General features: G+C 38.9%; 1 protein-coding gene across 4 annotated transcripts in view; it reads right to left on the minus strand.

The window, feature by feature from the left end:
* Window positions 1-13703: 13703 nt before the first annotated feature.
* ADGRL2 (adhesion G protein-coupled receptor L2) overlaps window positions 13704-17025 on the minus strand; it is a 155441-nt gene continuing 152119 nt past the window's right edge. For 3 of the 4 annotated variants that reach the window (XM_041483087.1, XM_041483085.1, XM_041483086.1), the window contains exon 21: window positions 13704-15778. In XM_041483087.1, the coding sequence (XP_041339021.1) occupies window positions 15024-15778 (755 nt within the window). In that variant the 3' untranslated portion in view covers window positions 13704-15023. The remainder of the gene's footprint in view (window positions 15779-17025) is intronic. The other variant, XM_041483088.1, reaches the window with a different exon arrangement.

Here is a 17025-nt window from a genome sequence, read left to right on the forward strand (position 1 = left end):
TCCATGAGCTCTTTGCTCTTCACACAGAAGACGATTCATTTTGGATTCTTATGTCTTCTTATGCCGTTATGTCTTCATGCTTAAATATCTCACTGGACAAACACTTGTGCTTATTTTTGTCCATCATTAAAATTCTCACGGTCCATACCCAGCAGGCTCCAATGTTTGCGTATTTTAATTTGTTGTTTCAATTTTTTTTCTCAAATTTTTGTTTCTATTTCTTCTTCTGTGATTTTTGTTACTCTGTTGTCATCCTGCTTTTGGTAAATTTTTATTTTCCAGGGGCTGATGTCATGTTCAGAGCATTCATTCGCCTTATATAACATTGCAGCCACAGTGAGTAACCTTACAGGACAGGCCTGTGAGATTTCTGTCCTTTCCTCCTCTTAATTGTAAGCATTTCTGGGAAAAGAATGGTGTCTGTTGATTTTGCTATTTGTTGTCTCCAGAGTGCAGCTGACCCATTGTGAGAGCAGGCAATGAGCCGTGCCCCATTACTGAGCACTGCAGAAGTCAGGGCATGATACTGAACAAATTGTCTGTCCTTCAATATGATTTGTACCATCCCACTCTTTATTGAATTAAATGTGTTAATAAAGGACTTATGTAGTAGCTAAAAAGGAGGTGGCTGTCATTTATCAATTAATAACCCATGAAAACTGGCGTTACATGGTGGTAGTAATCGTACCCATGGTGTTAGGCATATGCTACATAAAAATGCAGTCACCTTGAAATAATATGGACAAATCAGCTTGTAACCTACAGAATACTATTAATAATGTAGTCCTAAGCACTGTAGGGCTGAAGTTTGTCTCTTAGTCATTTGTGGACTCTGCAATAATTTTTTTTTTTTTTGTTCAAGTTTTAGGTGATCAAATTGGTTGAGCTGTCTTTAATTCCGAAACCAGGGAGTCCTCTCTTACATGATCTGACATGACTGAGGTACCTTTAATATTTCTTTGTGGACGGTGTGTGTTGGAGGGTGATGCTTTTTGGCAGACAGGTGATAGAAAACCAAGTTTTAAGCAAAGTGGTAGGATTTTATTGACTTCAACAGCTAATTCCTGCAGCAGTAGAATGAGGACCCTGATATGATACAGTTCTCATTGCTATTCTCTTTTAAACCCAGGCTAATACAAGGTCAGCTGCAGTAATTTTATTGCTGGAGGAGAAAAGGGCCTATGCAGCTGCTGGGCTGGAAGTGGCATCCTGTGCTTTGGGTCATTTGTGCTGCATTAGACACTGCTGCTGCACAAGCTTATGGAGGGACCAGCACAGAACAGGAGTGTGTTTCTGCTTGGTAGCACTTACCTGGGTTTGCTTCTGGCTTGGGAATGAATGAGAGAACTTGGAAGGAAAGCAGCTGTGCTATACAATTATAGCAGTCTAGCACAGAGGTTGTATAAAATGCTGATGTGCTTGGCCTCTCCTCCTACAGTATTGTTTAATGAAATTTTTTTTATGCACATCTCCAACTACACTAATGTCATTTAATCTTCTTGGATTCTTGGCTCTTTTTTTTGAAAAGTCATTGATTTAATGAACTTTGCCTATTAATATGACTGGAGGAGATACACTGTTCAGAAAAACTGTTCAGACTTTGTTCTGGAGTGTCAGACAATGAATGCAAATGATAGCACATCATAGTTTGTGTTTACGTTTTCAGCATCCATTGTCCTCTCTGTTCATACAGAGAAAGGTGTAGTCACTTGCCAGAAAGTTCCCAGTTCTGGATGAGGTGTAATGAGAGAGTAGCAAGTAAGAGCACAAAATGGCTGAAGCAGTAACAGAGTGTAATGACCTAAAGCCTGTTTAAATCAAAAGCAATGTGCTCATTGGCCGCTGTTGTCTTCAGAGTCTAGAAAGATGATGCACGGGGAAAAAAAAAAAACCCAACTGATAGCATTTCAGATTTTATATATCAAGTTATCTACTCTTTCAATAGGCTTTAAGCAGAAAATACAGTGAGTTACTTGGGAAGACAATTGTCTTTTGTTTTTGTGCATCGTGGTATCTGATATGCATAGGGGAAAGGTTTTCATTATACCCTTGACACACACCTTGGGACCCACCCCCATTCCCTCCTTGAAACACTAGAAGCTGCAATATCTTTGTAGTTCAAAATGTTCCTTTCTCTGATTTTAACCTACCGTTTAATAAATGAAAAATAATATATGCCACCCTGAAAAAAATATGCACAGGCATTAATTTCAGAGTTGGAGCTATTTGGATGAAACTATAAATGCACCAGTTCTGCCAATAACTAAACAATGCTTTTTTTCAGCTTTATTGTTGGAGCATTTTACACTTCAAGCATATTATATGCTTCTGATCGTACACTGTGCACTGTGTACTCTTTGTGATTATGTCACTATGACTAGTTGCTAAGGTTGAAAAAGGTAACTGCCACTAGAAATGAGGGAAAGTGAATTAATTAAAACACTTTGTTATGTGAGAGAGCGTTGTCAAGTTTCCCATTTTGTGTCAAGTTCAGGGATATGCTAAAATGCTGCCCTTTGGAGAAAAAATAAAAGGTATTCTTATTCTTTCAGTGATATTGACAAATTCACTTCAGATTTTATTCCAAATTCATGTGCCTTGTGTGAGAATCTGGGCTGTAAATGCTGCTTCCTCTGAGCAATAGGACAGAACTTAGTAGCCTCTGTAAGCACATCAGCATAAGAAGAAATGAGGTCAGGGTATAAGTAAAGATTGTCTGGAATGTGAAATCGGACCCTGTCACAATTTTTTTTATATATTGTGGCAGGTAAGTTCTCAGATGGAATGTATGTTACATGAAACTTAAATTTTGGGGCACTAGGTAAAAGAAGCATCTCTGTTGAGAGACTCATGCCCAGACCAGGCATTCTGGTGGTCTTCTCGTGTCAGGGCCCAGGAGGGGAGCACTGGCCGTGTCTGCTGGGCACACAGTGCTGCTGTAATTGGCTCATTCTGCCTGTAGATGAGGGATCTGTTCTTAAATCCTTTCTAGATCGTTCAAAGTGGGGACATCAACTCCTGATGCCAAAAGGGTGACTGCATTAATTTTCCTGCTGCACTTCCATCTCTGCAACAATCTTTCAGTTGGACTGGAGTGAGTGAACAACTGCTTTTTGCTCCAGATACTGCTTTAAGAACACAGGTTTTGTCTCTCCTGACAGTGAACATGGTTTATCTGTGTTTCAGACAGTCGGAAGAAAGCATGAGCTTCTCTAAAGACAAATGGTGTGTCAGCAGCCAATTGCAGGAAAGATAAAGGATTCCAAAGGCTGGGAATATTGCAGCCAACTATCCGGGGCTTATTTAATATCCTTTTATTCCAGCTTCTTTCATCACTTTAGTCTTTGCTAGTCAGAATATAAGTTGTTTAGTTGAATACATTCACAGAGTATGATACAATAACTGCTGCCCTATTCCAATAGAGAGTAGATTACCAGTATGTCTTGCTTGCCCTTCTACTCTTCTCCTGTTTCTATAAAACAAGTCTCCCATCAGTCTTTTCTGTTTCCTTTTTTTTTGATCATCATCTCCTTGTCTCCTTTGAGCTACTGTGAACAGGAACTGAAGATAAAGTGTGTGTTTATAGGCGGCATTTTAAAACAGCTGCAATTTCAGTGCTGGACCAACCCTCTGGTTAGACAAAAGCTATGATGTATACTCTATAATAAATGTCAGAGCAAAGAACTAAAAAACATCCTATTAGGAGCTAGCAATAGCCAGGAAATAAAAGAAGAACCTGTGTCAAAAAGCAAAAAATTTCAAGAGCAGAACAGAAGTTCAAGGGTGACAAAGAGAAGGATCACAGCCCTTTTGGTGAGTAAATACTTTTAGACAGGTATTGATCTAGTGGGTGAAAAGCAGTGTGTGTTATCCTTTGTGAAATAGCACTTACTGGGGATGATGCATGTGGAACAAGATTATGAGTGGTGAAGAAACAAAGCATTTTTCCATGGCTGGAAATAATTTTGAAAAACTGAGGTATTTTTGCCTTTATTTTTAATGTCCACTATTCAAGTCTAAGAATCAACAAATGGAGATACAGAAAGATTCTTGCAATGATTCAAAAAAGAAATCGTGGTCTCACTGAAGTCAGCAAAAACTTTTGCTATTTATTTAACTGGGGCCAGGGCTTCGCTGCAGGCTTTACTGTTATGAACAGCAATCTGGTGCTGGTGGCAGAACAAAACATGGCAACACAGAAATATATTGCAAACTTCCTGCCTTCTGCTGTCTTCACTTTTTCACCAGTTGAAAATGTTATTTACTGTGGTCCAGTGTTGGGCTTGGAGTACATGGTACCTGTTGTTTTCTACCAACTGGATGAGTTGACATGGATTCCTTTGCTCTTAAGGTCATTTGGCTAACGAAAGAAATTGAATATGCATAAATATAAATGGGTGAGTTGCCTTGTTTCCTGTGAGGAAGTAACACACTAAATCTTGTCGTTCCCCACCCCCCAACTGTTCAATTATTCGTTACCTGTTGAGAGAAAATTGATTAAGTAGTGAGCATTAAATTTAGCAATGATTCTACAAGAAGGAAAGCATGGATGTGGAACAGCTCTGGCTCTGTGATAAGGTAATAAAACAGAGGGGGTGAGCAGCAGACAGAAATGGCAGGAAACAGCACCAGACACCAGCCCTCACTCTGTTCCTGTTAACTGGTGCAGGACTGGAATAATTTCACAGACCTCAATCAAAATATGCTAATTTTGGATTGGCATAAATTGAGTCAAAAACTTATTTGGGCATATCCTGCAAGCTCTTACGCTCCCTGATGTAGCAGAACTCCTGCTTGTGTACTGACTCGTAGCTACAGTGAAAGGATTGTGATAATCTTTCAGTATTTCAGGAAAAATATTCACTGAGAATTATATCAGGAGGCTGCAGTATTTTTCCATAATTCACCAAAGCCCACCAGGTATCTTCCTGATCTCTCAAATCTATATTAGAGAATTAAATTTCATTCCTGATACTAACTTTTTTCAACTAGACGTTTTCAGTAAGTCAGAATCACAGAATGATTTGAGTTGGAAGAGATCTTCAAGATCATCTGCTTCCACCTTCCCTGCCATGGACAGGGAGCCTTCCACTAGACCAGGCTGTGTAGAATTCCTGCTGTCTCCAGCACCCAGGACTCACAAACTGCAGAATTCTGGGCAGGTTCACAGCTGGTGAGCCTTTGTTTGTTTGGAGCTACCACTCTTTTCTTGCCAAGAATATATAATACTTTATTCTGTGGCACACAGCAGCATGCTGATCTACAATGTCACTTGGAGGAACTTTAAATCACTCGCTCTGTTTGTGAGGACAAGTGAGAACTAAATATCTGATATGCAGAAGCCCTTTAAGCATCGTCATCCCTTGCCTGCTTCAAGCATCACCATTTATTCAGCAGAATGTGCCTTTCCTGTAAGCAAGTGGGGCTGGGTGTTTGAAGATGTGAGGCTGAATCTAACTTTGTACCATCCAAGGAGTATACATGAGTCAATGCAAAAAAAAAAAAAAAAAAAATCCTTTAAATTACTGCATTTGCAAATGGATACTTTCATAGGACTGTTTCTGTCTGGTGTTGCTGACTCTCACACAGGGTGTGCAGACCATCTTAAGAGCAGTCTGTCTGTATCTTCCCAATGAACAGAGACTTTGAAAGCTCTTCAATTGCTGATACTTTTAATCAGAAACTTGTGAAACAGATATAATTTTCTGTATCACAGAATGAAAAATCATGAAAAAGGAATTTGTTTTTATTGGAAGGAAAAGTTTTTTTAAATAGTTTATCTAAACAGTAAGTTGGGAAGTTTTAGATGCAACTAGATGCTGGAAGACTCCTTTCAAGTTACTGAAACCTATGAATCAGTATGTAAAGACACAAATCAAACAAGACTAGTGTTATCTGAACAATTTTCCAGATCCTAATTCCTCTGCTCTAAAAAATGTATTTGATGTTTCCTTTACCAGACAAATGCAAATCAAATATTAACTGATTACATTTCAATGCAGTCATTATATTCTATGAAAGGGTTGAGGAGAGGGCAAAAAGAAGAAGAGGAGTTGTTTGTTTTCACCAGGGTAACCAAGTTCTTTTCGATGTGTATATTTAGTGAGTGAATCAGAGTGCTTTAGCACATGATTGCTTAGATTGATAATTATTCAAGAAACAATACTGCCTTGGGAAAATCTATGGTAATAAAAAAGAAATCTAGATAGGCTGAATAACCTTTTCAGGCAGATATTTATCTTCAAATGAAGCTATTTTTGTACAGTTTCTAGTCTTTAGAAAATACATTACTGGTTGGTTAAAAAACAATCAGATTGTTAGTGTTTAGAGTCTGGAGTTCAGGGTGGCAGTGAGATAAAGCACGAATGGATGCTATGCTCAGATGCATAGCTGGGAAGATTGTTAGGCTTTAAGTATAATGTCAAAGGGGCAATATGAGCTGAATTTATGCATCTGTACTCTAGTGACAACTGTTACTATTACCAATATGAACAGATAGCAGGTTCTAATTAAAGTTACAGGCCAGAGGGAATAAGCATTAAGAAAGAAAAGAATAATTCCATGAATAAATAGCACTTGATTTATCAGTTCACAGGAAAGGTCTAAAAATTAGTATTTGAAATTACTTTAAATGCAGCATCTGTCAAACCATGGAACAATAGCCAAGTTGACCTAATTAGAACACTTACAACTATAAGCATATTCTTAACTTGATATGGGAAGACCAAGCTGTCTCATAAGTGCCAGCTAATGTGCATCAAACTTTTGCTGAGACCTAGAAGAACCTCTCCTGCAGCAGCTACCTGCTTACTTTGGATGTCAGACTATTCAGAACTTAGCTTTGTGTACTTTCTGCATCAAGAGAAACTTCTGTGTGCTCACCATGAGCTGGATCATGAAAGCAAGTTACACTGCACTTTGTAGGATTGTTACTGTAGGTCCTCCTTCTTTATATATAGGTGTCACTTTTGCTTACTTTTAGTATTCAGTCAGGACAGTAATCCTTTAAATATGACACAAATATTGTCTCTGCAGATACTTCTAGCAGTTCTAAGAATGGACATGGACCAGATTCCTTAAGTGATGCTGAGGAGCACAGTACTGTGATATTTACAGCACCCCTGCATGGGTAACAGCGCCTTGCTGGTACTGAGCCTTGTTCTCAGGGAAGGATGTACTCATAGCCTTAGGAGACTTGCCTAGATAACTTATGGGAAGCCTGTGCTAAGGCAAATCCCTAATCGACTTTCTCTTGCTAGGTGTTTTGACTGTTTCCTTAATTTTCAGTGATTTTTGTGAGTGGTAGAGTTTTGGTCCATTGAACTAAGTTGTTTTATGTTAAATTGGATTTTGAAAGTGTGCTTTGAAAATTTCAATATATTGGAATGAAAAATTTCTTGACTGCTTTCTGTAAGCATATCGTGATCTGGCATGGCTAGGTCATATACATGAATCAACAAGTTTGAAGAGTTAGAAATGGCTCTCTGAACTATTTTGTCAAATTACCCAGACAGATTGACACTACAGAGATTCTTCTGTGTTGCCTTGAAGGGGCAGCACCGAGTGGTGCTGTAAAAAAACGAAATGAGAAAGGGAAAAATTAATTCTGCACCTCATTTACTTTATATTGTCCTTTTATTTTCTCCATCTGTCTGTATTCCTTTCCCTCCCCTGCTTTTGAAAAAAGATCCACGCTCTTCTGCCAACCTCTAATGTGCTTGGAAACCATCACTTTTTTGTGTAAACTTGCACTTGTTTGGGCTTTGTCATGGAGATAGCCCTGTCATCGCTTATTTCAGCTGTGTCTCCTCAGGATGGATTTTAGCAGTAGCTTTACACTAAGCCAGTCCTGCCTGCGGGAGGTGGAAGCTGAGAGCCACAGGCAGCATTTGCAGCCATAGCCTGGCTGTCACTGAGCGCGGCACCGAGGGAAGCAGAGGCTGTGAGCGGCTGGGCAGCGCAGGCTGAGGGCTGCCCGCAGCCCAGCCCGGCTCTCCAGTAAAGCTACTGCTAAAATCCATCCTCGGCTGCCGGCTGTGTGCGGGCAGTGGGGTCCGGAGTGTCCCTGGCTGCAGAGCGCCCCACAGCACCCTGCAGTCCCTGGCACGGGCGGTGCCACCCACAGGGCATGGCCCTTCTGCAGCCTCACACCGCCTGTCACGGGAGGGACACGGGCTGGATGGAGCCCGTGCTGCTCTGGAGTACACGCAGGAGTCGTGACCCTTTCTCAAAAGGAACAATGAACTTGGCGCAGTCAGAGCCTTCAGCTTCCATGACAAAAAGAAAAAAAAAAAAAAAAAGAAAGAAAAGAAAAAAAAGAAAGCTGGGAGAAGTTTTAGAACCTGTTTTCCAAGCAGAGGGATACACATAAACTCACAAAGATTTGGAAAGCTTGTCAGATGCAGTTCCTCCTGCAGTGATCTAGCTGGAGCAAGGGCAGATCCATGGGCGCTGCAGAGCCCTGGTGGTGGCATTTACATCAGAGTTACTCCAGTTATTGTCAGGACTTCAGCTTCAGCAGGGGAAGGAAGGAGCTCCTTTGTAACCTAATTCCTGGATTATGGCATTCAGGGTCTGCACTGGTAAGCACAGCAAGGCAGTGACACTGCTCATGGTTCCTGCAATGACCGGGCTGCACACCCACAGTCACCAAACTTGGGATGGATGATAAAAAGTCTTTACTGACAAAACCATACATGTCTTCCAGATTATAATTAATTCTGGCCCTGAAGTAACATTTGTTGTACCTGGGATTTAAGTGCCTAAATTCCACCAAAGTTTCACTTTGAACAGTGAAATGCTTTTGGGTCTGACATCTCGCAGATCCACATTTAAGCACAAACTGCAGAGGAAACATTGCCAAAAGAGATGTAACTGCTTAGAGCAAGAAAATTGTGCCTCTCTAACATACTAAAATTAAGTCAATTGTGCAGCTGTTGAGACTAGAGGGAATGGTTGATGTAATTTATTTGGATATAAAAAAGAAAAAAAAAATTCCATATAAAAATATGCCTACCAAGAAGCCATTAAAGCAAATGCGCATCAAGGAAGTGAGAGCTAAAGTAGTTGTGCATTAGAAACTAAGAGGTAGAGCAGGATTAAATGGTTGGGTTTTTTTCAGCATGACAAAAGGCTAATGGTCTAGTGCCCCTAGACCGCTCAACTGGTGCTATCTGAAAATGGGGATGAGCATGCTGACGGGGAGGTGGCACTGTGTTTGCTGTTAGCACAGAATTACTTCAATTAATCAGAACCAGGGAAGATTGTGATTGACCTGGGTTAACAAAGTGAATAAATGGGCAGTGTGATGCAGATGAAATGCAATGCTGAGAAATGCAAAGTTGGGCATACATTCAAGAGAATAATTGGAAGTATTTGTAGGTTTTGCTGGGCTCTAAATTAACCAAAACTATTTAGGTCATTACTTACTATGTCCAGCCTAGTGGAATAGTGTGTTTTAAAGGAATCCTATGAAAACAAAAGATAATGTGAGACCATGGGGGATGGCAGTAACACAGAAGATACAACTCCCATCCATAAATCAACATGACCCCATGATTTTGTTCTTGCCCCATCTCTTAAAGCATACTGGCAAAAAGTAACTCTGAAGACTGGCAACTAAATAATTAAAGAGGTGGAGGATGCTGAAAACAAGGGTTTGTTTAGCAAGAAGTTAAGTAATAGGAAACAGAGGGCAAGTATTTAAAACAATGAGTGGCGTTATGAACGCAAGTTAAGAAGCTCCTATTTATATTGCTAGTGAAAGAAAGAAAGAAAGAAAGAAAGAAAGAAAGAAAGAAAGAAAGAAAGAAAGAAAGAAAGAAAGAAAAAAGTGGTATATTTAAAGAGAATTAAAATGATTTTCATGAGAACCTCATTAACCCTTCGGAATCATTCTGTTAAGCAATCACGGCCAGATGTTCAGCAGCATTATGTTATTTTAAAACAATTCTAATGCTAGAATAGGACTGGACCAGTTATTCCAATGCTATCTTCAGAGATCCAGCTTCTCCATTAAAAAAGCCCATACAGGTACTAACCTGCTGCCTCCTATTTGGGAACCTGAGCTTTTAATGCGCACTGATGTTTTTGTGCTCAGCTTTGCTGGCTAAACTTTGAACTGGTTGGCACTGGAGAGTCTACATTGTGCCAGGGCTCCCACTTCACCATATAAAAGAAGGCGTGTGCCCAAGGAAGAAATGGTTCAGTACACAAACTTCGCTGTAGAAAAATTTTCTTTATGGAGCTACCTATTCTGAGGGTAATTTATGCAACTGTGATTTCCCCCATCTGGGATCCCAGAATTATGTCTGCAGCAGCTGGTGCATGATATTGAATGGTCCTTTAAAATCTCCTTGCTGCTGAGTAGAGGCTTGTGTGATTTTCAGTAGCATTCATAAGCACTCAGGCTGCACCACGGTGTGATCCCCTGCACATGCCAGGAACTTGGATGGGGAGCGGCTGAGATTAATGATGACATAACACACTAAGAAGAGATATTAATGCTCTTAGGCATGAATTAATGAAATACCATTGAGAATTTATCCTGCATGAATAAAAGGATTTGGAAGTTGTCGTTCTAAAAACCACATGAACATTCTACTGAAAAAAACCCCAAACACTCTGTTGAAATAGACAGGGTCCTAACAAACTCCAGACTTTTGGCAGAGCAGGATGATTGAGTTGGAGCCATTAACTGAATGCCTACTAATTTACAAAGTGTTTGTGTAAATGAAAGACACAGATCCCTTGCTTTCAGGGTTGTGACAGTGATAATTTTTTATCTCCAACTCAGTGCAAACCTGTGGTGTCACTGTGGAATAGAGACCCAGCATACCAGTGGCATCCATAAATCTGGGATCCTCATCCCACAGTGCAGCCATATAGCAAGATCCTTGCTTACTGAAATGGTAGTGCTGCTCTTCATAAATGTGGGAGGTAATTGTCACTATTTATTTTTTAAAAAATTAAGGAGTGCTTTACTGTGATCTCTCTGGGGTATCTTTGCAGGATTACTGAAAAATTGAAGGATTACTGCTGAATCCCATCTTTTGAAGTTCTTCATTGTTCCCTAGAATTAGTGAATTAGTGAATCAAAATGTTGTGTGTGTATATCTATATATATTTATATGAATACCTGTCGCTTCTCTTGATTTTGAAAAGCAATTTTATTCATGGATTAAAAGTTAACACTACTGTATGTTGTCATGTAATCAAATCTAGAAGAGAAGTTTTGTTATTTTTGAAGCAAAGGAGGGATAACACCAGCTACAGTACACAGGGACTGTTTACTTTTTTGTTGCTCTGTTAATGTCTGTTCTGAGTAGTAAAAAAAAAAATCCTTAAAACTTAGGACATCAAGTATGACACATATTTTATCCATAATTTATGGCAACTTGAAACACCTTTTATTGCCTACATAAGTGAATATATGTAAACTTTATTAGTAACTTCATTTCAAATTTAAAATAAGCAAAGGTGTATTGTAGAATTTACAGAAAAAGGTTAGTTTTAACTAAGAAGTTATTACCAGTGTTGCATTTCTTCATGTTATGGTTCACTTATGTAGAACTGAGATGTATTTTATATTCGACAATGCATAGCACCATTATACAACAGTTCACTAAATGCACATCCCATTCAATCTTTTGTAGGAATTAATATAACTGGACTGAAGTTACAAGGAAGAATTGAACTGAGCCAGTAGGGTTAACACTGATACTAACAGGAGATTACCAGCCATAAGAAAATTACAGCTCTTCTGAAAGACAGTGCCTAAAATAGCAACACATCGTGGGCACCATCATAGGAACTGGTTAGCTGATGACCCTGAAGAAACATTTGTTTCCATTAATTCTGCTGCCATTATTTTGCTATTCTTGAACTCTTCCTCTGAATTCTTCTGTCCTTCTGATCCCAAGACAAGATGGCAGGAATGTTAGAAGAGAACATAAATTACAATAAGCTGTCAACTATATAATTATACTGTAACCTACTACACTGAGAAATTACACCAACAGAAATGTGGCAATGTATTGGCTGCCAGCTAAACACAGGACACTCACTAGCTCAACATTAAAAAAAAAAAACAAACAACCAAAAAAAACCCAAAAAAAACCCAGGCTTCAGCTGGTGCAACATCTACATTACAAAGAAGCTAACAAAAGAATTCCCTTATGATACTTAGGTTCAGCTGGTTCATCTTAGGTTCATCAGCTACATTTTCTTGTTTCATGAACACTTGTTACATTTGCAATTGAATATGTATTTAAGATCACAATGCTACAAACCTTTCTCCAGTACGTAGTTTTGCCACCTTTAGTTAGACACAAAGGAGTAATTGCTCGAAATGGGGTTGAAGATTCTGCAGAAAGTTGGTGATGTTATTAGGTCATGTGTACTGTAATTACTTGAGTGCCATCATTTTGAAATCCTTAAGAACATGATTTCCTAGGTAGAAGGCAGCAAATAAGCTTTTGCCAGACAGACTAAGGGAATAAATTTTGCTCCAAGGAGTCTGCTATGTACCCTGAATCAGAACTAAGTCCTGTTTCATAGAGACTTCAGATTTTTAAAGCATTTAAAGAAGTAAACCCTTTCTGATTAAATTTTAAATGTTTGTGACTCTACTGCAAACACAGTAGCTTTCAAGTGTTAAGGAATTTACTGGCAAGAGTTACCAGTGGCTGATGGTAGAAGATGCTTTTTTACTCATGAACAATTGCTGCAGTGTCACAGTCCTGAATAGATATATTGAGGTTACCTGAACCCCACAGTTCCATCTCAACCTGGATTTTAGTTTTTTTAGAGCTTGAACCTTCTCAACAGTGGAAGTCTCGCCCAAAGCATTCTTCTGAAATCCAAACTTCTTAAAAATGCATTGACTTATTTTCCAAAAGGACTTTATATATCCCAATGCATTAGAAGGTAATGATACAGCTTTCAAGTGAATTTTTGCTCTTATCATACAGAAAGTCACAGTGGCCACATATGAAACTGGCCTCTGTGATGATGGGGCATTAATTTGAGAGTTATTTGAAAGAACACAGTTTAGGAAGTGGTGACAAATGCAGTCCTTGATGCTATCTTTGAAAGGCCCTGGATGAGAGGAACAAAAGAGGGTTGGGAATCAACATAAAAAAAGATTTCAGACCTCCAATTTAGCTGCTGATTTGTGGATAACATCTTGGGCATCAGCTGCTTTCTGCAGTTCTCTAGCTTGATAAAAATAGGGACAGTCATGCTTATTTATCTAACACAAACCAGTGCCATGATGGATGAATTATTTAGCTAGCACTCAGTGCTAGCCAAATGCTGCTTATTTGTGTTTTCCCCACTGCAACAATGTATCTTCATCACTAATAATTAGCTGCTAATTACTGTTGCCAAGAACATGAGAGTGGTGTTTACCACCTTATTTTTAATTTCAATGCAGATGCCTACTTAAAAGTTATGCAAATATATGAATTTACAGTACATTTTCCTAATGACCCTGCTATATCTGGGTTTGATCCTATTCAATTGTGACAAAGGAACAGTAAAGATGACCTGTCTTCTGTGGAGCTATAGACAGTTTCTGTTGAATTCTCGACACTTAAATCATGAAATGTAAAGATGCCATTCTAGGCAGGACACATCTGGGTCCAAGGACTGCTGATGCCAATTATGCTTCGTACATAATAATGCACATTTTACCTATTTGAAAAAAAATTCACATTTATTTACTGTCAAACAGGTGTTAAACTTTACACTGGGTATTAGTGATGGGCTCATTATTAACAGGTTTACACAAAGAGATGAAAAAAGCAGAATTTTGTTGAAACAATTTACATTTCATTTGATTTTTTTTATCATAAAATAAATTAATTACTAAATATAGGCAGAAGGAATATGGAAGAGTTATAGTTATGTTTTATTTTTTTTTTTTTAAGGACAGGCACCTTTTAGTCACGAGAAAGCTTGTGAGAAGTGTCCAGTGTCCCCTTTACCCCTTACCACCCAACCCTGATTAAAGAATGAACAGGGAATTGAGTTACAATCTTTGTTAGCTACACCAAATTTGTGCAAGGCTTGGCATAATTGGCTTCTAAAAAAACTTTCTCTCCAATTATGTTTGTTTTTTTGGCAACAAAAATTCAAAACTTAAGAATAAAAACTAACTTGTCAAAGCAGAACACTGTTTACAGTGAAAAAATAAGTGAAAACAGGTAGAACTTGCATTTTAAACAAACTATTGTACTATGAACAGTGTAAGAAAAACAGCTTATAACATATGTGCAACCAAGAGCTTTTCACAATATTTTCTTCAAACTCTTTAAAATTATTTTTTAATGACAATTATATTTCAGTTGGACACAAATGTATTTATTTTACCCTAGCAATAGAACAAAATATAATTTCTTTAGCCATTTTTTCATGAGAACGGTTCATTGTACAGTTGAGGAAATATATGAAATAAGGCCTGTGGCTTGATTGCTAGTGGTTAGACATGTATTCAATCTTTGCCCTAATGGAAAAGATTTGCAGTGAACTGCAAATTGATGCAGAATATCTCTCCTGCTTTTGCAAGTCTTGTCAGGAACAGTAAGGTACAGTAAATTTGTCCCACAGGATTTTAAAGCCTACGCCTTGTATATAATACAATGTAGGCCTAGGAAAAAAAAATGGTGCAGCCATATTTACAAATTTAGTTCACAAACTGCTGCAGCAAAATGGCTGGAAAGTGTTTATTTTTCTTTTTTTTTTTCACAATTTTGTTAAATTCAGCAGCAGAAGATATCGTAAATACCGTGTTGGTATTTCTTTTCTTTGTAACAAATAATTCATTTTTGTATACTCTGTGTATATACAAAGTTTTTGTTTTATAAAAATTCACAGAACTGCGAGGTCCAGTCACCCCTGTTACTGGAGAACCACAGGGTCAACAGAATTGTCTCTTCGAGCAGATATGAGGGAGCCTGCACGGGGCCAGTTAAGTCTTTTTAATACTTGAACGTGACCTTTAATATTTCTTTGCTACACTATTAAAGGCTTGTCACTAGTTGCATTTGTCCTTCTCTAACATCTCCTTCCGGAATACATCCTTCTTTGTTAATGGGAATGATATAGCCGTCGCTATTGCCCCTGCTGATTTGATAGTACATCTGAAGCTGATGGCCAGCTCCTAGGTTTGGCATGCTCTTGTAGTAAATGTCCTCATTTTCACTCCTCCTGGAAGGAGAGAGGTCTTCTTCAACGTCGGGGCTGCTCTCTGGATAGGGAGAGTCTCTGAGGTTGGGCATGCTCGTGTAAAGAGAGTCTCTGTTGGGGGACTGGAGGTGGTCGTCAGCCTCGGCTGTCAGCTGTGAGACGTAGCTGTCAGTTCCCTCGGTCTTCACTTTCTTCTGGGGCTGGTACAGAAGGGAGTGAGTCCGCTGAGGGATGAGCGGGGCCTCCAGCTCTTTGTGGTGGAGCTCCAGCCCGGGGGCGTCACTGTGCATCAGAGACGAGGCGTCTGCCACGATGGCGTCATCTTCGCTACTGCTCCCGCCGATCACAGCCTTGGCTGGCAGCGCCCGCTCCAGGTTGTGGTTCTTGCTGCTGCCCCGCAGGTTGTTGTGCACTAACTCTGAAATGATCATTTTCTCAAAAGCTGCATCATTCAGGCTTAGTCCACAGTCTACAACTTGCACGCTGTCGTTATAGTCTCCATTGCGCAGTGAGTAGCTGTTGTTGAAATTACCATTTAGCGGTAGAGTATCCATGGCACTTGTATCCCTGGCATTGTTCAGTGAATGTCCTGAAATGGAAAAGGACAGCTCTGGTTATTGCCTGACATGTTTTTATCACCTTTTTTTTTTTTTTCTTTTTTTTTTTTTTTCTTTTTAACAAAATTCTTTAATGTAGTTCAGGACAAAGTTGTACTTGGAAGTAAAACTTGAGAAAAGTTAGGTTATTGAACATTCCCAAATGTAAACAGTTGCACACCTTATAGGAAAGATGCATTCTAAAAATAGTAGTGTGTGTTTCCTGTGGGGAATAATGGCATTTGAATTTCTTAATTTAGTGTCAATTATGGGACTTTTCCACAAGGAACTGTTCACTCCATGCCCTTGCATATGTAATGCAAAGCAATTCATTTGGAAACATCTATGTTTTGAAGTACATCACCATGATTTAGAAAAAGAAAATTAACAGAATTTGTCCTAAACAACACTAAATTAAAAAAGGAATTAGATCACAGACATAACTGAAGGTAAATGTACAACATAAACCCACATAACTGGCAAGCAACTACTTTAACAACATTTCTAACATTTTTTCCTGTTTTTTTTGGTTGGTTTTTTTTTTTTGGAGATGAAGTAAAGAAAAGAATGAAAAAAATGGATAAATACAAAGAATTTATGTTAAACAAGGACAGCCATCTTTCACACTACAGGGACCAGGGCCCACAAGCACCATCCAACAACACGATAGACAGCAGGTGGAATGACTCACTTTGGACAACTCACATCATGTCTGTCTGCTCAGGCTATCTGGCCTAAGAGTAGCTGATATATAAAAGAAAGTAAAATGATTTATTGTAACATGATGAAGAATTACTGAGCTTCTCAGCAACTTAGTCAGAGCAAGGGTTCAGCAAATTAGATTACTAAGCAATAACAGCTTTTCTTTTCCCACTTAATGTAATTTTTTTGCACTAATATTCTGTCTGCCAACAAAGGCCCCAGGCTAAAGGTCAAAGTTTGCCTGCAGTCTGCATCAGTCACAGTGACAGCGCTGAATGAACCAGAATAGTTAATTAAGAGCTAGGCCCACAGTTACCATGGGCATGGAAGTCAAACGCAGAAATGTTAGGAATTTCTGTAAGTATGGGTCACAGAAATTAAACCAAAGAATAAATATTAGTTGTGGAATGGGAAGAGGAAATCAGCCATGGCTGATATTTCATAGCTGTTGAGGGAATGACAGATTGGGTAAGTCTGCTGAAAACATGAAAAGGAGTTTAAGAGGGGGGAAAATGAAGTCTTATGATGATTAAAGTCT

The sequence above is a fragment of the Pyrgilauda ruficollis genome, unplaced genomic scaffold (genome assembly GCF_017590135.1).
Source record: "Pyrgilauda ruficollis isolate IOZ18807 unplaced genomic scaffold, ASM1759013v1 scaffold6, whole genome shotgun sequence".
NCBI classification, from domain to species: domain Eukaryota; kingdom Metazoa; phylum Chordata; class Aves; order Passeriformes; family Passeridae; genus Pyrgilauda; species Pyrgilauda ruficollis.